This window comes from Harpia harpyja, chromosome 11 (assembly GCF_026419915.1).
Source record: "Harpia harpyja isolate bHarHar1 chromosome 11, bHarHar1 primary haplotype, whole genome shotgun sequence".
Taxonomy (NCBI): domain Eukaryota; kingdom Metazoa; phylum Chordata; class Aves; order Accipitriformes; family Accipitridae; genus Harpia; species Harpia harpyja.
The window spans coordinates 24,871,032-24,897,725 of NC_068950.1; the positions used below are offsets into that span (position 1 = coordinate 24,871,032).

The 26,694-nt window shown below is 40.0% G+C and overlaps 1 protein-coding gene across 3 annotated transcripts in view; it reads left to right on the forward strand.

Moving 5' to 3' along the window:
• The window catches only part of PLPPR5 (phospholipid phosphatase related 5), a 92,304-nt gene that overhangs the window by 42,073 nt on the left and 23,537 nt on the right, over positions 1 to 26,694 (forward strand). The window contains exon 6 of one of the 3 annotated variants that reach the window (XM_052801833.1): positions 8,616 to 8,717. The exons of 1 other annotated variant lie outside the window; for it this stretch is intronic. In XM_052801833.1, coding sequence (XP_052657793.1) covers positions 8,616 to 8,717 — 102 coding nt within the window. Of the gene's footprint in view, positions 1 to 2,382; positions 4,576 to 8,615; positions 8,718 to 26,694 lie in introns of those variants that run through there. One more of the 3 variants, XM_052801831.1, reaches the window with a different exon arrangement.

Sequence of the window (26,694 nt, forward strand, 5' to 3'; positions counted from 1 at the left end):
ATGAATCTGTATCAGTGATTCTTGCCATCAGCAAGTGATTAATTTTGACCTAGTTATGCATCACCCTGCTGAGTGCATTGGAAATGAATTGACAGGCCTTCACTAGGGTCCAAATCAATAGGTCCGCAGTCAGTAGCTTAGCAGTTCTCTCTCAGGGTTTATTGAGGAAGTTGGATTTTCTTCTGTGGTGTTATACCCATGCTCTGCATGTCCTTCCAAGGATGGTGACCTGCTCATTTTGGAAGTATAGCTGGCAGGAGTGTGAACCACATTCTCCTTTCCTAAGTAATAGTTAGCCAGTCCTGAATTAATGCCACATGAAAGAGCATTTGGTTCTCTGCATCACAGACAAATGTATGTCGCTTAGAGAAAGGGATAGCACGTAGCAGGACTTCAAAGAATTGATTAGATTAAATAACAAGGAATTTTTTTTCTTCCAATTCCTCATTTTTAAACCATCTTACTTATCAACATAGTGAATAGTTTTAGACTGCCGCTAGTTTAATTCGACAGGATAATTTTCAGGTCTAAATAAGGAAAAATAAAGTAAATACTGTGAAGAAAATGTCATATTAGCCGCACAGCAACTACAGAGTCATTGAGGTTGCCCAATGTATCGTCTTTCCTGTACTGAAAGCAGAAAATGGCCAGCCAACTAAAATGCTTTGAAATGTTAATGTTTTGTTTTCTAATTAGGAATCTAATTTTACTTTGATTCTGCAGAATTGAAATCTGGAAACAATGATATTTTCCAATATTGTTTACTGAAAACATCTTCACAGAAAGGTGCACACTGATTCATTTTTTTTTCTAATGCTTCTTAAAAAATCTGCTGGCCATGGTTTAATCATTGTTATTTATTTAAAATATATTCATTCTATTTGGAGAAGAATGTACATAGATGCTTACTATTTGGTGGTGTTCTCTTATGAAAACTGTCATAAAATACAGCAAGAACATTGCTAGAGCTAAGATGCATATTATAGGGCAGGGGAAAGAGAGCTCCTCCTCCTGGACACAGTACAGTTATGGCACAGTGAGAGAGGGAGCAAAGCTGCCAGCCTTGTTTGGGGAGGGGGGAACAAGAGGTAGCTCTCCTGTGCTCCTACTCAGGGTAGTTCTAAATTCCTTTCTGTAATGTGAAAATCAAAGATGCCTGCCTGCCTCCCCCCACACAGACTGAGAGACAAATATCCAGACAGTTTAAAGAACTGAGAAATACAAACTTGTGTGGTGGCCACTGTTTCTCTCCAGCACTTTCTATGGTGTGTGGTAAGGGATTTTCTGAAGGACTTAGAACAACTTCCCCTAGCAAAAAAAGGGAGATCTATCTATCCCACTCTCCATGAGTTATCTACATCCCCCCCTCTCCTCTTCAGCTTACACCTCCTCTCTTCTGACTTTGGTCAGCTCCAGGAGGGGAGGTGATGAGAGAAATCTGTAGTGCTTTGCATGGTATTATTTCCCTCTGTGCATTTTTGTGCTGGGGAACAAACGCGGTTTAACATCAAGATTCCCTTTATTAATTTTACGCATTGCATGTTTTATAAAAAATGGTGGCAGTCTAAGGTACTGTGTGCCTAAAGGGAACATACAGTTCCTTTGGATCCTGCACATCACTGTGCAGTTAAGTCTTCAACTAACAAATGTTTGCAGAGGCACTTGCTTAGGTTAGAGCATGAAAAAATAGCAAAGCTCTTTGGGATGCTGTAGTTTTACTGTGTAGAGTCACACGTAGTATATTCACATTCTAATACACATCTTCATCTTCGTAAGAATCATCCTGTTGAAGGAAAGTGGAGAATAACATTTGAAATGGAGAGGACACTGTAGTGATTCTGAAAAAGAAATTTTGAATGAGTTCTCAACTGCTGAATGCAATTTTGTTGTAGCATTTCACTACTTGATTCTATGCCACAGAGCTCATGGGGAGCAATTAATCTTTAAAAAAATGCAACATTAAAATTGTGCTAACACTGAAATAGAATATTATAATCTGTCAGAAACTGTCATTTTAATTTCTAGGAATTTTGCTTTAAATTATGAATAAGGTAGCAATAAAAGTACAGCTAACTCAGTTATTCACATTGTTAATTAATTTTGAAAACCCCATCTAAAACTAAAATATTGTAGAACCATTGCACCTAATTACTTTGTTCAGCATACTTACATATCCAGTCTTTCAGTGACTAACAAAGAATTGCTATAGGAGTGAGTGAGAACACTGCAGTGAAAACCAGTTTCATTTACATCATCCTGCAATAGTCTCCAAGCGTAAGGCTGTCCCTAAAGTACCAGAGGCAGAAATTTTCACAGTGGTGACTGATGTCTGTCTGTGTGGTTTCTGGGTTTTTATCTGTTTGTTTTTCCTTTAACTCGTAGAACCACATCACGGCCTTTGCAGAAGTCACATGATGTTGACGCTGATGTATATTCACTCCATTGGACTTCATCTCTTTTCACAGCCCACACACGATAATTGCAGTGTATCAAAAATAAGAAATTTTTAGAAGTCCTATTTCTGACTTGATTTTTACATCTTTAAAATGATACCAACATTTTGAAGAATTCTTAAATATTAGAACGTCACTTTACTTTCTAGCAAAAATAGTAACTGTTTACTTTTTGATGGAATGGGACAAACTGAGCACTAATTACATTTATCTGACAATACCCTCTATTTTGGCTTCTCATTGTTTTTAATGGTTCATGTACCTATTCCAACAGTGCTTCATATTTTGATTTGACTTTGATTTTTAAAGTCTACATTTTTAATTCAGCATGAACTTGTTTCCATTTGAGGCAATTTCAGTGTATAAAAACTAGACAAATATTATGTTCTGTATGAAAATGCTTTTTGCACATTGTATTACGCTGTATTCCATGTAAGATATCATTCAAACAGTATGTTATATGTAAGACTGGTGCTTCTGCTTTTGAAGAGAAAAAAAATGCCAATTTTTACTGTAATAAGTATTGTATAATAATTAAAAGTTTATTTATTTGGATATTTTCCTGACATAATTGTAGTTGAATTGTTGTTTTGTAGTTCTTGAATGTCTCGGATGATATATATGTATCTAGGTTAAAAGAAATGAAAATAATATAGAAAGTTTGATCATTGATATATTCTTTATTACTAATGATACCCCATGAAAGGTTAAGGGCTCCATTCTTAGCTCAGCATGTCTGATGGGAAGCCGTATTACTCATAAATCATTTAAACAAATTGTTCAAGGAAGCCTGCATCTTCTCGTATTTGTGTACACCCTCATATTATGCTGGGAGAATGGGTGCTAAGATAAGAAGAGGGTCACTGGCTTAGTGAGAAAAATGCATATGAGTTTCTACTTTCCATTTTCATGTTGGAGCACTCATGGAAGAAACAAAATGGCTTCATTAATTTTCTTCAGCCTAAAGGACCAGAACAGGCAGACTTTCTCTCTACAAATCTTTCTGTCTCTGTGTTTCAGGGCCATATTCTTGCAAAAAAATCCTCTGTCAGTCTGTGTGGTGTTGATGAATTGATTTTTCTTCAACGTCGGGCAATGTTATCCTATCTCTGTTATTGCTGTGAATAGTCAAATTGAGACTCCTCTTCAAAAGGCAGCCTCACTGACTATTCATAGTGAAGTTGTCCTACAAAAATTGAGCACTAAATGGATCTGAATATTGTAGATGCTGAAGATGCTCTTAACATCTGCCAGAAAGTTTTCCTCTGGCAACAGCTGATACCACACTAGCACTATAGACACATTGAGAATAGTAATGTTCAGTGCAGGCTGTTGAACAGTCTAGGCCTTAAATTTTCCATAGTTCAGTGTATTTCCTGTGCATTAATCATTGTTAGAAGATGTTTGAAACGTAAGGCTGTAGAACCAGGTATATATTTTCTGTGATGAATTTTAATGCATTCCCACATAGTCATCCAGGTAACACCTACTTTTTACTTTTTATTTTAACCTCTGCTTTCTCTAAAATACAGCTACTGAACTAGCGCTTGGCAAACAGGGCAAGGCCAAGTCACCTTTGAGTGCAGTATCTCACAAAGTCATTGTGCTAAGCTGAGAATTAGAGAATAAAGGAATACATCAGTGGGGACAAAAGTCCTAGAATAGAGCCCTTAGCTACAACAATGTTACTTAGGTGATTGAAAATCCACCTTTATTAGACTATCAACTGTGTTTACGAAATTGTAGTAGGTTCAAAGTTTGTATCACCATGTTAGGCACACTTACCCTTCTCTTAGTCTAGCTATGTAGGGTCCAAGGTACTAATGATATCTCTGTGTGCAGATTTAAATGAAATCTTCACTCATTTTTGCATGGTAGCAAACCTGCATTTTTATATCTGATTTATAAGATTACCAAGAGATTCTTTTATGTTAAAAGAGATGACTCTTTTTCAGTGTACTGTATATCATCAGCTTGTAACTGGTCTCTTTCTCTCTCAGGATCTTTCCCAGTCAAATATTTGGGTTAAATTTATCATATCTCCGTGAACCAGCAGTGAGAAAACAAAAAGAGAGACACTCGGCTGTATAATGTATTTTTAAATAAAATAATTTTTCATTCATATGTAGTGTATTTTTTTTAGATATCTGCTCTAGATATATTTTGGTCGATCGTGTGCATATAATGAAATGATGATTTTAAGTCAACTGCATTTGGTGATATATTTTCACAATTAACCAGGAATCCCCACAGTTAACTACCTTCCCTTAGATGTGGTTCTGGTGAAATTGAAAAGCAGGAAAGGAAGAGCTGTGTTGCAGAAGAGTCCACAGCCTGTTGGTAAAGGAGTGTCCCCAGGATGTGGACCAGCCAAGCTCCAGACCCTACTTTGACTGATTTTTCAGAAGTGGCAAGAATTTACCTCTCCCACACCTGTACCTCTCCACTGCCCTGGAACTTGGGCCTTCGCTCTTCCATTGTGGACCCGAAAATGCTTACAGTAGGAACAGTTTGCCAAAACAAAAGTAAGTTGGCATTTTATGACTAAAATAGCTTTTTGGTGGTTGTTTTTAAAAAAATGCCAGTGAGGAGCCTATGACAAACAAGCATCATTCCTCATTCAGGGAATATTCTGGTGCAGAGTGGTTCCTAATAAAAACACTGTTGTTGAACCATTTCAGTGCTTTTGAATGCAGCTGGTTTTCTGATCCTTGTGGACCTTTTCTATGTGTCCTTCAGTGACACAGCTCCATTCTATTTATAAATGAGATGTTTAAGAAGCATCTCTAATGCTATATGCTGCTGTGTTTCTAAAAATGGAATTCGTAAGGCATATGGGGACACCAGCTGGGCTCATATCCATACCATTTTAGATTCCCTTATATGTATTCTGTGGTTTGTTGATAATCATGAACTGCATAAGACATACAGTGGTAGCATCTGGGCTCACATCTCTTCAGCTTTTAAAAATGTTCATTTTAACAGTATGTATTAAAAGAGGATAATGTTGGTATTTTTCAGCTACAATTTTCTTTGCTGTTCTTGCCTTCTAATTTTGTTGCTGTCCAAGATCACAGTGAGTGCGACAGTCCATTTGCACATTGTTAGCAGGGAGCTTTTTATACTCTTCTGAAGTCTAATTTTGGTATTTCTGAGGCTTGCCTTGCAGAAAGCAGAGTGCACTACATTTTAGGAACAGATAACCTGAGTCTGTTTTGATCACATACATCCCTGGCCATCTGCATAGCCTTGGCCTTGGGGACACTCAGGAGCATTTGCAGGTGGAAGGGAAAGCAGACCTCCAGACCTCTCAGCCGTGCAGCACCTCCCTCCAAGCACACCAAGAACATTTTCACCAGGCTCTGCCTCTGACAGCTGACTCGACCCCAACACACCAGATTTCCCTGCTGTACACCAGCACTTTTCATCTCCCCTCAAGTACCTTTGAGAAACTGGACAGATCAAGAAAGATACCATCCCCTCAGCCCGAAGTGTACTACGAGCACGACTGCAGCTGGGACTCTCTCTTGGACAAGTGGAAAGCCAAATGAATGGGGACCTATCATGGCTTCAGCTTTTGGCCTTCTCCACTTTCTAGGCCTTTTGGTTTTCAGGGACTTCCACAAAGGAAAGTGAAGGAAAGTTTCACAGTCTCTCTGCCCACTTGAACCTCTGCTGCATGCCTAGGGTTGAGCAAGCTTGACTCTTGCTATTGGCCACCAGCGACTTTCCACTAAAACACAGTGTTGCCTTTTTGTCATCCTCTATTGTGTGAGAACGGCTGAAAAAGCTCCTTAGTGTTTCCAGGCTTGACCTGATGTTCTGGGAAGGGGAAACTGTGAATGCTCCAGAAGTAACCCTGTCAGGCTGGGAATTGGAAGGCCTAGTGTGACTGTGTGATAAGCCTGGTTGTTTCCTCAGCACTCGCTGAGTTGCCATGCCAACGTATGACTCTAATAGGTTTGCTTTTGATACTAAACTGCCTATATTTGCCTCATCGTGAAGGCCTAGTCCACTTCCAACACAGAGCATTAGGTACTTGGTTCCCTGCTCAATACTGGAGCTTGTCTCTCTGTAAAGAATCCTAGGAAGCGCAGCATATCCTGTATGAAACCTGTCCCCAGTGTCTGATGAACACTATCCTAGACAAGTTGGTGGTAAGATAGCTGTCATTAAGGCTAGCTTCAAAGATGCTTTGCTCCCACTTGCCTAAAAGGATATCATGATCCAGGCATGTTCAATGATCGCTCTAGCTGGAAGCAATATAACTGGCTAGTGCCCAGGCTCTGACTACTTTTTTTCTGAAGATGATGGTGACGTCCAGTTCTCTGCCTATCATGTCCTTGAACTCAATTTCTTCCATTCCAGTTGTCAGGCCTTGATACTACATTCTGCTGTAAGATATGATATTCATGAGGCATAATGGGAGAGTGGCTGTGTTCATGGGCAAACCATTTTAGATACCCTTACATGTCTTCTGCTCTTGGTCTGTTATCACTAGCTGTGTAAAACATTTGGAAGTAAGCTAATCTAATTTAATATAGACAGTTTAATTCTGAATAAAAGTATACACCCAGAGGTTTTATATGATTCTAACTAATCTACAACAAATCTCTAGCTAATTCAGATAAACCATCCTGCTCAGTTGTCTCCTGTGTGGACAAGTCCTAAGCCTTTTTTTCCCAGAGGAGCTCTACTGTTGTAATACCTTCCCCTAGTGACTACAGCTAGAACAGTGTGTGGCAGCCAGCTTCCTGAAGTGATCACATCAGCAGAATAATCATCTCTAAATTATGCACCTGCTAGTGGCTTTGTTAGTGGACTGGGTGCAGAGGACTGCTCTTGTGCTCTGAAAGTGATTAAGAATGGGCACAATGGTAATCTCCAACTGTGAAATTACTGAATCCATCCTCTAAGATGGGGGCTTCAGTAGAAGCCCCAGTAAAGAGTTTTAGTCCCCAAACCAAATTCTTTGCACCAGTGTTCTCATCTGACAGCATTCAGATCTAAATAAATATATAAAAATAAGAAACCAAACCCTTTTTCTGACAAATCTCTCCCTAAATAACAATGTTATACCTAAATACATATTCTCTGCAGCTACAGGGAACTTGTAGTCTTGCTGGCAATCTTTAATGTTGTTCTGAATGTGAGATGCTTGAGCTGTGAATTCCTAGGACTGCTCTGAAGTAGGCAAATAACCCTAAAAAAGAGACTAAACATGTCTACAGCTGTAGAAGAAAATCTAAAGAGCTACGAAACGAGATGGGGATGAATTTCAGAAGCAGGGAAAATGCCTTCTTACACTCATTAGCAGATGTGCCTATTTGAGGTAGATTTGCTATATTTTTCTAACTTAAAATATCAATACTTTAGTGGATGGCATTTCTACGTTTTTGAAATACTGCTGTAGAAAAGTGCTGCTCTTAGTCTACTGTTTCTGCTAAGAAATCATCTGCTGTTTAGTCCTCTTTTGCTGCTGTTGCTTAAGGAAGCAGCTACTATTCCTTCCGTAGCAACCTCTATTTATACAGTAGCAACTGACGACTTAAAGATATTCTATTCAAATATTCTAAAAATAAGTCTGATGTGATGAGAATGAAGTGCTTATTTAGGAAAACAAAAGAAAAGCCCCTTTAGGTCTCATTGAAGACAGGGGACTTGAAGCTGATCCTAGTAGGAAACAGCAGGATGAAACAAGACCCTTGCTTTTTGGCAGTAATTTGCATTGTTGTCAAGACAAGGTGATAGATCTTTTTTGAGAATTAATACCCTTTTTTTTTTCCTGAGCAATCAGAGAAAACATTTTAAGGATGTAGTCTTGGAGCATATAGTCTTCCAGAGAGAAACAGAGAATGTCCTTGGTTTTGTGATATATTTATTTTATGAAGTCACACTCAAAGACAGTGAACACCAGCGCAGAAGACGGGGAATAGAAAGACTAAACAAACGATATTTTCAAGGGAGTGTGAGAGATTTCCCACGCTGATTCTTTTTAGGAAAGAAACCAAGTGAGTAGAGACTTGATGTCAGCTGATTATGTGACTGAATTCTATGATACTGGGTCTCCTATGAGAATGTTGCCTGCTTATAATGTATATGTTTCAGTCAATTACCATTTTGCTTAGAAGAACAGATAATCACGAGATGTCTGATCTTTAGTTCTTTGTCAGATTAAGAGAAGTCAGTACTGCTGTGACGTTGGACACTATGCTGCTGCTTTTTATTTACTGCCTGCTGACCTGCCTTCCTTGCATATTTAAAGTAAAAGGCTGTATTCTGCATTTTTTAATTAATAAAATGGATTTTTTTCTTCAGGAATCTGATGATCTGTATGTAGAGGTTAAAATCTCTCTCATGGATGTAATTTCTTTTGAAAATTGGGATTGTAAACTCACTTCTACCTGTATACTGCTATAAACCTGAAACTAAGAGCTGCCCATAGTTGAGGGGAAGAGTCACCTCTACAGGCTCAGTGGAAGAGCCAGCTTCTTCAAGTCTTGAGCACTGCAGTCAGAGATACCACAAGGTTTTAGTCACCTACAAGGCTCTTTATGATCTGCTTGATCTCAAGTGTGTGATTTGATTTTCAAATGTACCACTTACTTCACTATGGTTGTGGTTTTGATTGGGAGGAAGATTGCTGAGAAACATACATGTCAACACAAAAGAGAACAGTGCTAAAACTTTCCTCTTCATCCTCACTGGCCTTTAGTATACCTGCTCTTTCATTATATGGCTCTGTGCTCTGTCTTCACTTTTTCACTCTGCTTCTGGCATTTGTCTTTCTCATTAGATGTTTCATATTGCTGTGTCACATTGTGTAATAACCAGCAAGTGTAGTTGGACTTAGGCCTTTGCCAACATGAAATCGATTTTCAGGTGCAGATAAGAATATGAAAGTAGAAAAATGTGGTGAGGTACCAATTATTTTAATGGGAATAGACCAACAGCAGAAAATGAGATTGTTTCAGGAAAAACAGAGAGGAAAGGAAAATCTGATAATAAACGTGAGATAATCTAAGCCAAAGGCTTAAATCTGAATATAAGTGGGATTTCAAAGGATATAACATGCAATGACTTTATAGACGGTGAATGAGAATTTCCTCTACAGCTGGTAAAGCAAATAGATCATTGTTCTGGTTTCAGCTGGGATAGTTAATTGTCTTCCTAGGAGCTGGTACAGTGCTATGTTTTGAGTTCAGTATGTGAAGAATGTTGATAACACTGATGTTTTCAGTTGTTGCTAAGTAATGTTTAGACTAAAGTCAGGGATTTTTCAGCTTCTCATGCCCAGCCAGCAAGAAAGCTGGAGGGGCACAAGAAGTTGGCACAGGACAGAGCCAAGGCAGCTGACCCAAAGTGGCTAAGGGGGTATTCCATACCATGTGACATCACATCTAGTATAGGAACTGGGGGGTGTGGGGGTGGGGGGATCGCCGCTCGGGGACTAACTGGGTGTCGATCGGCGGGTGGTGAGCAATTACACTGTGCATCATTTGTACATTCCAATCCTTTCATTATTACTGTTGTAATTTTATTAGTGTTATCATTATCATTACTAGTTTCTTCTGTTCTGTTCTACTAAACCGTTCTTATCTCAACCCACGAGTTTTACTTCTTTTCCCGATTTTCTCCCCCATCCCACTGGGTGGGGGGGGAGTGAGTGAGCGGCTGCGTGGTGCTTAGTTGCTGGCTGGGGTTAAACCATGACAATCATACTAGATTAATTCAAGACACTGCAGATCCTACAGATAGTGTTCTTACAGTCATGTTTACAGGCACAAATATGGCCTGAATTTGTGACGAGTCACAAACTAATGGGAAAGCAAAGATGTGCAGGGCTGTGTGTATCATGTTTTCTGCAATATAGCAGAAAAGAAAATTGGTCAAGAAAGGACTAGCTACTGCTCTTGTCTATTCTGGTTTGTGTAACTCCGGGTGGGAGTTGGAGGACTTGTTCCAGATTTAAATACGAGACATAGCAGAGGGTGGGAGAGGTGGTTTTGTATCTTTTTATCATTTACAAATCAGACCATATGTTTGTAATTCTTTCAAATACATGTAGTATTTGGGAACAGCACTTCAGATAATGACAAATGGCCTTTTCCCAAGCAAGCTTCTTGTGTGAAGCTACTCAAAGAAAATCACCAACAAAGATGTACAGAAGACAACAGGAAAATCCCAATCATCATCACTCCCCTTCGGCCACTTTGTGTCCTCCTGCTTTGAGAGGTCCCCTTTCTGAAACTCATACACCACCCTGATCAGGCTTTGAATTAGACCTCAAATGTAGGCCACCCAATGTGAAAGCAGTACCTCCTCTCCTGCGCATCTCTCCTCTTGCCCCGACTCCAGCCTGTGCTCACAGACCATTAGCAAGGCTTCAAACACAGCTTTTGCATTAGCTGTGAGGAGGACACAGGAGAGCTTCCCTGTCACTGCTGTTCTACAGCTAGAGCTGTGCTACACAGCCATGCTCTCTCCTGCTAGGTTAAAAGGATACCAAATGTCTTTGGCAGGACAGCATACTGTGGGAAACTGGGCCATGGTCTTAGCTGCTGATGAGTATTTGCACATTTGTATTGTTACGTTGGTATTGTTCTTCCTGACAGACTTAGTTGTGACAGGAAGCTGCAAGCTCACGTAGATCAGTGGTTAGCCCTGGAACAAGAAAAGGCTCTTTTACCTGCCAGATGGAGACTGGAATTACCATGTGAATTTATCAGCTGTGTCCCAGAAGCTTTAAGACATCCTGGCATAGCTCTTTTCCAGGACAGTATGTTATCAGAATAGGCTTTCAGTTCGTCATTTCTTATTCCTTGAGTATGAGATAGGTGTGATTTCCATTCATTCTCTGTAACGGATGTTGTCTTTTTTTTATATGCCCGTTTCTTATTCTTGATTACTTTCTGAACTTCTTCACTCTTCCATATTGGTCTTTTATTGCTCTTATTACCAGATGGCATAAAGAACTTTGCAGCATACATTAATCTAGCTTAAAAAATCTTTCATGTCCCTTCAGTGCCAATCCTCTCTGCTGAGTTTTACACTTCAGCAGTGTTTAAGCATGTCATCTTCCTCATTGTTTTATGTTGGTTTGCAGTTTAGCATTTTGCTTAGAATATATCATAGAAAACTAGATAGCTTTGCCTTGCACTTTTCAACACCTAGGCTCCCATTGCCTTGTGGCAGTGGTGGAACGATGACGTTCTGCCAGTTTGTGCATTATTGAACGTGAGCGCTCGTTTCAGTGCAGAGGTACAAGCAAGGACAAATGTGAGACTTTCCAAAAGCAGGGAGAGACCTCCTGGTCCAGGCAGCGGTGTCCTTGTTGGTCTCATGGCACATTTACTCATGAGACTGAGGAAACTCTGTCACAGGCAGGTATGGTCCTTTTGGAGCCCTGCTCTTGTGTTCAGTGCTGTTACAATAACAGCTGTATTTTGCTGTTTTGCCTATACACTTCTGTTTCTGTATCAGCAGGGTCAAAGCCAATGAAGTAATGCCAGAAACACACAGTCTCCCTGACACTTTTTCATTTTGTGTTGTCTACCTCTTCATGCAAACATGCAACATGCTTACATGTCAGTGCAAGTATCACCTCATCTGTTTTCACCTCCATCCTTCAGATATGGCTGACCATGTTTTTAACAAGAAAGCAACACAATATTGACTCTCTTCCCTCATCTTACTCTCTCCTTCTAGTGACTCCCCCACTACTGTTAGTCCCTTTGACTTTGGTTCTATTTTAACAAAGACCAATACACAACAGAAGTAGCACTGTTTATGACTGAATTTGCTTTCTTACTACGTATCTGGTTACAAGTGTGATGTGATTTATATCTATTAGACTGTAGATTCTTTGCACTATGAATTGTCTGTAACTGGGTCTGCAAGGCACCTCATCAAATGGAGCTTTCATCCCAAATGGGATCTTTAAGTGTCATCCATAATCTTCTATAGACACTTTTATATATCTAGGAGACATTTGGGATCCCACTGCTGAGCACAGTATCTGCAGACCTGGAACGGTGGACATAGCACTGAGATGCTCCAGCTAGCCTGTGAACATGAAAGAAAAGGCCAGGATATATGAGCATCTTTTATGCTGCTGAACTGTGCTGCTGATGACTTAAAATTGAGATTACTTTGAAAGGGGGAAGACATGAAAACAAAAAAAAGGGGAGAGAAAGACATTTAGCAAAAGATTTTAAGAGCTATTTAGATATTAAGATTCTGAAGGGGAAAAGTTGCTCACTGAAGTAACTAAGCATATCAGATGAAAACTACAGAAAAAATCTCCACCAAAAAGGGAGCTTTCCAAATATTTTATCGAAGATACCATGTAAACACAGAGAAATGCAAATAGATTTCTGCCTTTTTTTCTGGGACTAAGCCTTTTGCTGTGCCATCCTGTGCAGGAAATTGCAGTCTATGATCAGTGTTCAAAAGTATAAATCAACTATATTTACAGACCATATTTATGTAACAGGGATTTGTTTTCTGACCTGCTGTTCCCTGAATGGAGCTTATCATGATCACTATGCACAATCAAGTGGAGCTTTGCTGAATATGGGTGTGCAGCCAGGACTTCTGATATCAGCTAGATAAAAAGCAGTTTAGGAGCTGGAGGTGATAGCTACTGAATCCATCATTCACCAATTCCCTTATCACAACACCCATGCTCCTACAAAGAGAGATTATAACCAAATCCCTCAATTTATGACCTTAGCAATAGAAACTGCCACTGTTGGTAATAGCATTACAGTTTCTAATTACAGTAGTAGAGAAGCTTCTAGACAAACAAACAGGCAATTTAGATGCAGTTTGACTCTAGATATCAGAGTCCTGATGTTTCTCACTGCTCATTTATTTCTGGAGAGGTCTAGGAGAAAGATTTGTCAGGCAGAGCCTGGGGGGACATGAGGAAAGTCATTCTACAGCTATGTGAGTGCTAACTCAGCATTTTGAGTAATGACGTAGGGCTCCATTTATCAGATAAGGTACTCTGCCTTACAGGACTCTGTAACTATTGAGAAGGTGCTATATGACACTCGTCATCTATGAAAGCATTTGGTCATTGTGGTATCTGAAAGCAAAATCATGGTGAGAGACCTTTTACTCATCTAGTATAGTCACCTGTTCCCTACACCTGCCCAGCCCAAGGATATTTCTGAAGCACTTGGGAGACTCCAGAGAAGGGAAAGTTTGGTTTGAAGGAACTGAGGGAGTTTAAAATTTTTTTTTTCTGTAATAGTTGTGTTGTGCATCTTTCCGTACCTTACCTCAGAGTTAGCCTAATGAACCAAAGCTTGGGGAGTGGAAGTGCAAGATCCTGCCGATGGAAGACCTTGGCTTGAGCTGGCAGATAAGTAAATCCTTGAGAATTAGTGTGAGACAGTAAAAATTACTGGAGACACGTTGAATTTTCTTGAAACTTAAAAAAAAGTAATGTTTCTCCTTTCTGTTGATTTACTAGGTACTCCTGTGGCAAAGACTAAACATAGAGGAAACACTTAAAGCCATATTTCCTCAAAACAAAAATACCATTTAATAGTTGTCTTATTTTCCTGTGTTCTTATTTCTTTCACCTGACACAATCCTAAAACAATTGAAAAAAACCTCAAATACATGCGTGCTTATAAGATGCTTAAACAGATGTATAAAAACAGCGGGTGATTTTGGCTTGTTGGATGTCAGCCAATGTGGTCACCCAAGTAATTAGAACACATTGCAGTTTGACTAGTTTTTCAGCCAAAACAGCCAATTTGATTCTAATGCATTAGTTGACTAGTTTTTCAGCCAAAACAGCCAATTTGATTCTAACGCATTAGTTTTGATAGAAGAGGGCCTGGTCCCTTGGCTGGTCTTCCCTGACTCTAATTAAAAACTGCTCATCGCCCTGGGGAATCCACTCCTCAGGAAACTGCTCTTTTCAGCGGCAAAGAAGCAGCTGTTAGAAGTGAGCATTGCTTTTGTTTCTATTTCTCTGTTCTCCTGGTCTTCATGTCTCAGCTAGTATCAAAGCAGAAGGATGTTTCAGACAACAGCAAAAATAAGATCTGAGCCCACTTTTCTCTTCCCCTGTTCTTCAAAAATGGTATTGTAAAGGTCACCATTGGTGCACATATAAGTTTGTAGCTATGTCTTATTTCCTTTTCTAAACTGAGTTTAGTCAGTTGTAGTCCGAGATCTCAGCCATTTTCATGAGAAGATCTGTAGTACATTTTGTATTCTGGCTAACCTCCAAGTATATTCTGCCTGGCTTAGTTTACTCAGTGCCACCAACAGACTGATACAGTTTTCACTCCCTGTTCTTCAATTTGGTATATAGTGCTGCTGTGCACCACTAAAACAGCCAATCCAAGGTAGTCACTGAGCAAAAATGGTAGTGGCTGAAGAGGCTGGCTGTCCTGGGGCCAGGCACTCAATACCCAGTGACGCAGTGCTGGATGGTGGTCTGGGCTCACTAGCTTAGGGGATATTGTTACCAAGGTCCTTAGACAACTTTCACAAGAATGATAGAGGCATAAACTGTGTCCAGACTGTTTTTGAGCATGAAATTTGCCTCATGTTTATCCTGTTTGGAAACACTTCCATGAACCATGAAGCAGAACCCTGAGGAGAAATATTACAAAGAAAGCTCCATCTGTGGGCAAGGAGAGCCATAAATTAATTTGGAAAGGCAGCTAGTCATTTACTAGGTTTCATACTTAAATATTCTGTAGCCTACTTAGCAGTGCCTTTCAGGGGCTGGTTGAAGTCTGTGGCAGAGATTGGTGGCTAGGATGTCTCACACCCTGGTATCTGTCTTACTACAGAAAATAGAATTAACTGAAGGATAGTGAAATAAATACATGAAATATATTATTGTAAAGTGTGAAAGCACAAGGGGAGAGATGGGGAGTACAGAGCTGGAAATATGGAAAGTGTGTTTTAAGCAGGACATTCAGTCTGGGAAGCACTGAATATAAGAATTAGTAGCCTGTGCTTTGAAAGTCATTCTTCATAGAAGAATCACATTCTAATTTGTATTTTGTATGGAGTTGTTCTTTATTATTTTGTAAACTCAAAGAAGTTCTCTAAATGCTTATTGGAAGTTATGTTACTTCTAAAAGTGTATAATTTTATTTGATAGCTATTTTTATACTGATGGATCACTTTTTGATTACTGTGGTCTTGTATTTAGACCTGAACAGATGCTAGTAGAGCTATCTTAGAGCTAGCTTAGTAGAACTACAGCTGACTTGGGCTTTTCCAAACTGTTGGTAGCAATTTTACTTTTCTGTGTCTTTAGGCCAAAGTTTTCAAATGCATTTTAACTTTCAAATGTTAGTGTTTTTTCAAAGGTATTAACTGCCCACATCTACATAAATGTGCCTATGTCTGGATGAGTCAGTCTAATATTAGGCTGAACACTTGGGTTTGGGCTTAATGTACAGGCAGTTATGAGTTGATGCTGGAATCACCCTACAAGGGTCAGCTTGAAAGTCTTAGTTTTTTGGCTCTATGCAGAGAAATATGATTGCGTAGGATGTTGAGCTGTGGAAATACATTACTGTGGGACAGACACAGCAAAGGTGTTCCAGACATGCTGAGGAGCTCAACTTGAGATTTTGGATTTGTCTCAAGCTCTTGATGAGCTCTTTGGACACAGCCAGCAGGGACTGAAAGCAATGAGTGCCTCATCACTGACTTAGCGGAGGCAGGGGCGGCCCAAACAGTCTGTGCAGAACACAGCCTGGAAAGATTCCCAGGAATGAAAAGTATAACAGCAGAGATTGTACTTCATTCCAGCAGGGTGATGGAAAAGGCAGGCCATGAGTTCTCCCTTCTAGCATGCGCCCTGAGCACGGACATGACAAGAAGTGCCCATCCCCATGGAGTGGCCCTGCTTCTTCCTGCTGGGCATTCGTGCTGGCCGCAGTGCTGGTGCTGCCCGGGCAGCTCCTGTTAGGCCATGAAATAGTCTCTGCGGGAGGCAATTTCTTTGGGCCAAGAAAAGGTGCTTATATACCATAGCTGAGGGATTTGCTAAAGAGTCTGTAAAAATCAAATGTCAAATGCTTTAGCTTGCAGTGGCAGTTCAGTGGATTAACTTTTGGGTGCCTTTGAAAAGCACAGTCTATGCCATTCATTTGCGAATTTTAAGTGGCAGATTCGTGGATTCTGAAGAGCCCTTTTTTGAAATCAGAGTTTGTGGATTTTTGAAATCTATTAAGCCCCATATTGGAATATTGCTTCTGAAGCAAAGAAATCTTCATTTTGCCTCTACTGTGTATTAAGAAATTTCCCATGCTTACAGGGCAGCAGGAAGGAGCTGTGCAAAGCTCAGGCTGGGAAACCTAGTTCTGCAGCATACAGCATCATGCACTTAGCACGTCTTATTTAGTAATATTTCTGCCCCTACTTGTCATTTAATAAACCAGAAGGGAAACAGCACAAGGCTTAGTTTGCCAATGCCTCTGATGTTGAGTCGAAACTTCCAGTTTAGATGAGCATCTTTTGGAAGGAGGAGAGAAGAGAGAAGAAAAAGTTGAGAGAGCTGAATTGTTGTTTGGCATGTAGACTGCGGGCTGGAGGTTTTGGTTTTTGACATAGGTTATCTGTGGAAACCTGGGCAAGTCACTGGGAAGTGAAAGCCTGTGACTCATCATCCCACAGCTAGTGAGCAGGCATCTAAGAGAAATTACTGCAGGATGGATGGCCCTTCAGAGGATGGAGAGCCCTTTGTGCTTTAATTGCTCACACATTGCAGCATGGATGATGGTTGGTGTTTTTCTTAGTGGTAAAATAAAGCAATGGCTCCTACATGCAGGGATGGTGATTTTCAGGGCCAGATTAGTAACTCTCATGACGCTGCTGAAAAGGTAATATTTAACCTGCTCTAGAGCATAAACTGGATTTTGACCATCCTGTTTCCCATGCATCCTGAGTGGTTGTTACATGCCATCATGATTCAGTTATTGAAAATGTTTTTCCATTATGTTTAAAATACGTACTTAAATGTAATTTGCTTAAATGAGGTCCCTACCGTTAGTTCTTGAGAACCGTGTTTTGGTCCAGGGCAAATTTATCAAGTTACAAACCATGGAAAAAACGAATTTTAAATGAAAGTGCTATCAGGCATTAGCTGTGAAAGCACCAATGGTTCTGCTGTAATAAATTTATCTTTGTGCCTGCAAGCAGTCTTCTAATGGAAAAAAAGTATTAAATTGTGTTTATGACATATTATGGCATTTCCATCATTCCATTGCAGAATAATACTCCCATGTTAAGAGAAAAATCAGTGTGCTTGCATTTAAGCATGAGAATGTTTCTCTGATATTCAAGCGTTCATTTTAAAATGAAATTTTATAGCCCTCACCACCATTCATTCATAGAGCATAGCAGGCTTTTATTAAAAATACTTTCTAATGTATTTGTAGTAATTTATGCTTCTTTGTCCAAACAATTGAACATTTTATTTAATTTAGAGAAGCCTACAATGATTAAACTATAAAAAACCAAATCATGCAAAAGCTGAGTATCTTCTGTAATGCAATTAATGGAATGAAATTCCTTCTGAGATCAAGGGTGGATCCTATATCTTTATCTCATTTTTGTCATTTTTTCAGGTAGCAAATTAAACTCTATAAACTTTATTAAAGTATTTTAACTACACAGTTATTCTGGTTATCCTTTTTTGGTTTCTATGCAACCTACCCACTGTGCTGTAATATAATACCAATAATACACGATATTTTTATTTTATTTGGTAATGTGTACACATTTAAAATAATAGAAGAACAATTCTCCAGCACTCACTGATGATTCAGTGCAGTGCTCCAAAGTGTACTTGCAATTCAGTTCTCTTAAGATCATCTGCAGCTGTTATAATGGTGCATTGTACATTTGCAGGCTGAGACCACTTGGAAATAAAAACAAGATTTAAAATACTTCTAAGTAGTAAATAAGCAAAGAATGATGTTCATCAAGCTCTTTACTGCAGATACTTTCTCCTTTTACAGGTTATTTCAGAACACCTCAGGGCCTACCTAGTAATTTATAGATAATAATACCCAGTTAAACTATACAGTTTTCCTCCACACATCACCTCCCTGAAACAGTCTGGTGGGTGAGAAACCAAACAGAGCATGTGGAGGTTTTGTTTTTATTGACTCAGTGACAATAAATTCTCTCTGGTACCAAACTGCTGCCAGCTGAATAATTCTTTTTTTTTTCTTTTTTTCCTTTTCCCCTTCAGGAATTAGAAAAAAAAATTGCTTTTTAAGGGGGCTAGGAGTAGAAAGAACCTTATGTGTGAGAAATGAGATGGTAAAATTATCCTTTACTCAATCATGCACGTTGCACACTTTTTACAGCTATTTCCAACATATTACTGAGTATTTATTTTAATGGTTATTGCTGACACTTGTGAGTACTGTGTACTGTTCATAACCACTTCTAACTATGTCTGCAGTGCACCCTCTGTGCCCATGAGTGTTACAACAGACTTATCTCTTCTTCTGTGAAGGTCATTTTGGGCTTCTGAGAGCTAACTTTTCCACCCTGGCGTTTTCCCTTTGCCTCCCCTTCCCTCCTGCTGGGTTTGGAAGCAGCTGTGTGCCGTGACTTGAGCTGTCACCCATCCAGTTGTCCCCTTGCCCTGCCACAGCAGTGCAAGGAGTGCCGTTCAAAGGACACCCTCTGACTGCTCCTTGGGGTTTGGAGCAGTCAGGGCACCGGCACTTCTGAAGGAGGCCTTGTTGTTTCAGCAGGAATTATGGCCCCCACAGTGTTCATTAGACATTTTATTGGGAAGATCTGAAATACTGTATTGCAGAAGTCACATTCTGTTGGGAAGAAGGATGGTTCAGAAAAGCCTCTGATGGAATTACAAGTTGAGGTTCTCTCTTTTCATTTCTGAACTTGGAACTGGGCTCTTTATAGCTGCTACTCCCCTTTGTGTGCATTTCAGGACAAATGTCTTTGCTCTCTGAGGCTTTTCTCACTAGGGGCTTATTTTGATGTTTAGCACACTGCAAGGGGCTTGGCACTTTGCATATTTTCTAATAACTGCATTTCCTTTCGACAGTTTAGACAGTACTGTTGAAATATATTTTTTCCTCATGAGCAGCAGCATCTTCTATGTCCCTGATTTCTGATAGATGAGTAGTTGGGTACATCAGACATTTTATCCTGTGGCTCTGCACAATGCACTGGCTGACACTGGAACTTGGCCTAAGTGAAAGCAGGAAGTGCAGGACTGCGTTGAAGCAGGTTTCCAGCCACTGGAAAACCCCAGTGTTGAAGCCATGTGTTCAGCAGCACTAAGTGACTTTAGTGACTGTTAAAGTAGACAAGCTACAGTTGCTCTACATGTAGCAATAAGGCATGCAAATGCCCCTCTGGATTTCTATTTAAGAAATAATTCAAGTATTCATTTACTAAGTAATAATAGGAAAGTATTAATTTAGATATGACAGGTCAGGAGTGAACCTGTAAAGAAGTCTGATGTGGGCATCGTCTGATCTTTCTGTAGTATCACATTCAACATTACTTTGATCTATTCGTCCTTTGCATATGTTGGAAAACCTACCTACTTTTGTCTCCATCCACTGGGATAAGCAAGTTGGGAGTGGGATGCAGGCTTGACATGGACTTCTTTGAATTACTTTGAACTTTTTTTTTTTTGTTTAGCATTGCTATTTCTTAAGATTTGTTTCTTTGCCAGATAAAATGCCTTCTACTATTAAAAACTATGGAAAACTTTTTCTTTTTTTTTTTCAATAGGAGTGTGAACGGTATTGCATATTAAAGAAATTACAATACAGTGAAAAGACATTATTTGTTGCAGTGCTAAGCACGGAGAGACAATAAATGATTCTATAGATTACAAGAATGTGAATAATTGAAAAGAAATGTATCAAGACTGTGGCGCAGTTAGTGAAAGTGTGGTTTCAGGGCTAGAGGTGTTTAGCAGTTGCTAGAAATCAGCCATAATCTTAATATTCTTTGCAGTGTTTTAAGTTGTATAACATTTACACTTGCTCCAAAAGAAGACGTGTGCTGTGGAGACTGAATCAATTTTTCTATTGATCTGCAGTTTACACAGGGGTTTTGACTGCCCCAGGATTTGATGCTTTTCCAATAATTCATAAACAAAAAGTAATAAACTGCAGTAAATCTGATTAATCCCAAACTTAGTTTTAGGAGGATCAGTAGTATTTCAATAAAATAAATACATTGTTATCTCTTCCACTGGGGTTTTTCATTTGGAAAGACACAGCTATCTGAATACACTATGTGTGAACTCAGCAGATCTGACTCTGTAACATTGGAGGCTTATTGTATAACAAATAGTTTGCCACAAGACCCAAGAGGATGATGTTTTGGGGCAAACTATTGAATTCCTGGGGGTTATCATTTTGATGTGGTTAATTACATGTACATTTGTAAGCTTAAGGAATTCTGTTCCTTTTGGCAAAGATTCATCAATGCATGAAATTGTACAAAACGCCCTGGATTTTCATACATGAGATTTCCTTAGTTACTTACTGCATTTCAAAAAACCTTCCTCACTTGTATTTCCCTTTGTAATTGTCTTTGCTATAGGAAAAGTGTGTTCAAAGGCAGTCATTTAATTTTGATAACATCAGAGCTGTAATATTTTTGTTTTCTTACGATGAGATCTGTCTGTTTCTCTTAGGTTTTCGATGAAGTACATTCCCATAACAAAATGCCATGGGCTGCAGAATCCTTGATGTTAAGATGTTGCTCTGATTAAGAGATAGGCAGCCAGCAAATTAGAAATGCTGATCCTCAGATGCCGAGCTGGAACTTTGATTAGTCACTAGCAATAAAAATAAAAGTCATACCAAAATATCTTCCTCACTCATAGATAAATATTATGTGTCATGCCTGTCTCTTTTGCAGCAATCCCTCCTGTTCTCTGCAAAAATGACCAGCAGCCAAAATGTGGCACAGTGGCAGCGAGCAGTTAGAGTGGTCCATGAATTATTATGTCAGTTATGTAAGGAGGAAGGACGTAAAATAATGCATATATCAAGTGCCTTGCGTAGACAGCACTAGCTGCAGCTTACCTGGGCCAATCTGTTTAATATTAATTTTTCTCACAGCGTATTTCATAACGGATACTGTAGTCTATGTGGCTTCTCTAAAGCCCGATTCAGCTGTGGAATCTCTCTCAATGGGTTGCGCAGGCCAATATCAGTGTATTTTTCAGATGCTTTTGCAAGTGATCTCATTGCTACCAGACCCACAGGTGGTGCCTGGGGGCATGCCAGGTGGGAGCTGCAGCTCCAGGCCTCCCCTAGCACTGCCCGGCCTGTAGCACAAGGTGTTCCCATATGGAGACCTGAGGCAGGTCCGTAGGAAGAGGCTTTAAAATGCCAAACTACCGGCCACCAGCCACCCCCAGCCCTCTGGGCAACACGCGTGGGTCTCGTGCAGGGCTGCACCAATGCAGGGAGTCTTACAGAGCATTGCAGGGTCAATCGCACCTGCGCAGCCACGCAGGCAGAAGATCGCCAAGGTGTGAGGGCCCTGATGGCAGGGCCAAGACATCTGTTTAAATGGACTGGCGTCCTCCTCCAAGTTGGAGTACTGTAGCATGGAAAGCTGTAAGCCGGAGGACTGGGGCAACGAATGGCTGTGCTGGCAAGGAGGGATGATGGGCTGTGTGAACTTTGTTGCCGTAATAATCCCTGTGAGTATAAATGAGCTGTTGATTATAGCAATTACATAAACATTGATTAATTATTTTCATAGTGTTTTTCAGCTATTCTTTATATTTTATAACTGAGTTTTAACAGCGATAACAATGTGAACGAATCAGTAGTATTCTGAACAAAATCTAATTTAATAAGGGATCTATTTTACAGTTTACTTTTAACCCTTAACTGCTTGATTTACTTTCTAGTTAGTAGGAAATCCATCATGTACTCAGAGAGCAAGTACTGTAAATTTCTAGACAAGAGGAAAAAAAGAAAGGAAACCACATCATCCACATAAATAATGAAGCTGAACCCCTGATTTAAATTCAAAGCTCAATTCAGCCTTAACTATAGCGCTGCAGCTGGCACCTCGTAACATAAACCCTTAAGTGGCCTGTTGAATTTATCCTCAATGTCCACAAATGAAGTTATAAACTTTCTTTAGAGCTCCACTTCTGCTTCAATGCCTGCCCATGATTTTAGATCTTCTGCAGACTTCACAATAGCCCTGTGTTTCCCTGGCTGCGCAGAAAGTTGATAGCAAACCTGCAAACATTCTGCAGCTGTGCAAACAGCACAATGCATTTTCAATATTCTGCTTTAAACATGCACATGGATAATTGAACTTCAAAGCAACAGCTCTGCTAATTCTTTTATAAAGATGCAAATTACTAGTGTGACTTCTTACCAGATTGGGAACTTAATGGAACAATCAGTCTGATCTAAATCCACCCTGAGGCATGAGCACAGTTGGAGGTATTTCTGCGAGTCTAATCCATACTTTACACACAGGCAGGGTGCAAAACTAATAGTAGGCTGGAGTTAACAAAGTTTTCATGTTCAAATCCCAGTACTCGAGTTACCTTCCCTTATAACCTACATTATTTCAGGAACAAGGGCCCTGATTCTGGTGTTATTTGCAGGAGTCAAGCATGAAGATAAAAGTTTAACCAAGGAAAAAAATTCAATGTCTTCTCAAAGATTCAGTATGGAAAGATGGAGTATTTGTTACATTCAGTGTCTTCTCTTTCAGCAAAACCATGCTCAATGGTTGTTAAATATGTGGCGTATTTGGCTCCAGTATACATATTTCCTGGTATATTTTTTTAAATGAGCCTTAACTTGATAAATGCTTGGCATCTTCTCCTCTGACCACTACCATTGTACAGCCAGCTTTTAAATGAAAGGCTGAAAATTACATTAGGTGCCTTAAAGGCAGCCAAAGCAATTTGCCATCTCGCCTTCCAGTTCAGAAAAACAGATATGAAAGTTTAACTTCTAGCTATTAGGAAGTCCAACTCTAATTAATTCAATATAGAAAATTAAGGCCCAAGAGGAATAAATGGCTTTGGTCGTGCCTTCACACTTTCGCCTATCTCCACACATGCACCTAAAATGAGCTGAAATAACACAATCTTTTTTTTAAAAAAAGCAAGATATTGTGAACACTTGAAAATAAGTGCAAATTTCAACTTTGAAATGCAATTTGAATTTCCATGGAAGGCCACATAAGAACTTATGGCCTATATTTCCAAGTAGCTGGTAATTTGCGATACAAGAAGAGAATCTTTTTTTCAGTAAGCGCTAAGGTTCTGTGGGCTGAAATTTTGCACCTTTTAAGGTCTCTCCGTCTGAAATGCATGTGTGTGTGTAGAAGGAACTGTCTAGCTGTTCGTTAGTCCTAAACATGGCTGCATTTTTTATGTGTTTTGACAAGTTGCCGGCTTCTCAAAGGGAATACAAACAGGACGGCAAAGGGTGAAATGTGGAATGAGAATTCTTTTTCATGGGGTGGACATAGCAACAGCGGTACTCCTGGAAGCTCATTAGTTCATACCTTACTTGCACTAATGCTGGGGCAGTAACAGGTTGTCCTGTATAATACCATTGTCCCCCTTGAAAGCCAGCCAGATTTTACCAAGGAGAAGAAATCTCTCCTCCCTGTGCAGTGCCAGTTCTGTGCATCAGAGCCAGAGTGCCACTGAACTGGCACAGAAAGCAGTGGTTGGACATGGAGTCTGTGGCATTTACTTACTCATTTGTTATCTATTTTTTCTCTTCTCCTCTCCACTCTTCGATCAGAGACTCTCTTTTTTTTTTTTTTTTACTCTACCACTTTGTGCTCCATTTCCCAATCTTTTTTTCTCTACTGAGTTATTTCCTCTAGGTCTTTTTTCCTGTTCATTTTTTCACACCACAAAAAGCAATTTTGTGAGCTAGAGAGAGGGAAGTTGGGAGGTGGCGATTCCCTGTGCTCTCCCTGGGAGCTGGCACAGGGGCAGGAGTATGGTTGAGTGTCCCACTGCAAACACGCATGCTCTCACCCCCTTCCAGGAGTTTACCGTGCCACCAAATTATACTCTTAATAGAAAGGAAATGCTAAAAGCCAGTGCAGCTATATGCAAGCATCCCTGAAAGACGTGACCTGCTGGCACTTCTTTAAATCTGGCATTTAAAATTGCTCAGACAGATGGAACAAAAGTATGTAATAAAATGTGACATTTTATCATCTATATTTGTTAAGTGAATTCTTCTGATCATTCCCACTGCCAGTAGCACTGAATGCGAATCAGATTCTGACAATTTGCAGTATATAAAAACCAACTCCAGGGGTCAGACAGAAAAAGAATAAGTAATAATTAATTACAGGATACACATTCATCCACAGAATCTGGCTACGGTGGGTGACAGCTCAAAACAGAAAAAAATGACACAATTCCAAGAAGTCATAGCTTCTGTAGTCAGTCATTTACAGACTAATTCTCAGTACCAATTGTCTACTTTGTGGTCTTCCTTATATTTATTTCTATGTATCAAGGTTTAATTAGAAATTCAGAACGAAAATACATATTTGTTTTCCTCACTGTCTTCCAAGTTAGCCCCTCTTGTTTGCTTTGGTATATAAACAGAGCATCTTCTCTCTGTCCTCTTCAAAGCACAGCTCCATTTGATACACGCTGTCTCTCCCTCTTGGTGTTTCACTCCCCACTGCCCTGGACACACTCCCAGAGCCTCTGCAGAGCACAGGTACAGCTGGCAGCTCTGATAGACCGCAGCAGATAGCCACACTGATTTAACTTCCAATTTTTTATTCAAGAGAAGCTAACCTTGAGGGTCAGCACTCCCCACTTAGCATTGCTAACGAAAGGAGGAGGTGGAAAATTGGCGTAAGCACAGAGCAAGCCCTGATGCTTGGAAAGATTGCCCCCCAACCCTCCTTTTCCAATTTGGTCAGGGACTTCAGCAGCAATTATATCACTTAATGTTCATTTAGTGCTAAATTGTGAATATTAAGCAGTAAATGATTGAACTTTTAATTAGCAATTAAATTAAAAGCAGTCTTCTCACTGCAAGAGAAGTGTCATTGAGAACAAACTTTATAACTGACAGTATTTTGCAAATGGCTTTACTGCATTGTATAGGTGACACTTTTCTGGGGCCTAGCCATGAGTTTGCGATGACTACTTGCTCCTACTCAAACACAAATAGTTTGCATCCCTAGGGCATACCAAAAATACATGTGCAGAGGTAAGTATTAATTCCACTGTAGCAGCAAGTAGAAGTCCCAATTTCAGAGCAGAAACTGCTGTGTTAGGTGCTTTATCAACAAAACTGAAACACACCCTGGCCTTGAAAGCTGACCATCTAAGGAATTACAATATTTACATAGATGCTTACACAAAATAACTGGAAAAAGTAACCATGCTACTTCTAAAATTTGTTGCCACTATTTATTTATGGCACCAATTTTCTCACCAAAGAAGCCAAATTAGCCAAGAAAGTACTGCCACCTGTTACTAAGGTACAGAAATGAGCTGGAAGCTGGGGATACAAGGGATGAGTTCGCCAAGGATCTTCCCTTGAGGATCTCACTAACAGAGGGATTTATAGTCTGGGATGCTTGCTTGGACATGGCTGTTCCACTGATGAGAGCAGACGGTGACTGCAAACCCAGCTGCTTGCGGGTGGGGAATGGGGCACAGGACCTGCTGATCCCACCAGATTTCAGACTCCTTAAAGCCCAGCCCCTCACTCCCCAAAGTGTGGCATCCCTCTTCCATGTAAACACAGTAGACATACCCTGGCTGCCACTGGTGGCTTAAAAATATGTGGCTGAATGTAAGTGAAGCCTCTTGTTTGCATCCCTTCACTCCTGGATCGATGCTGACCTCTTGCTGCTGCCAGCATCGATGCTTCAAGGGAAACTCCCCAGCACTGTCGTTGCTCTTAGTAGCAGCGTTATCTCTTTCAGGCTTCCTGAAGGCTGGCTATGTACATCATATGTACAACATCTCATTTTTAAGGAACTTGTCACTTAGGGTAACCTATGTTGTTTGATGGTGCCGAGGAGTGAAGGGAGTGACTGAATGAAGACAGCATGGGCAGCGCATCGGCTAGTTGAACAAGCAGCAAGTTCCCTGTAGATAGCACTCTCACTGCTGAATGAGGTTGGTTTGACCACTGACTCTCATGTCATTCCTTTCCAAGTAGTCTAAAACTATGCACTTATTTGGCAGGTA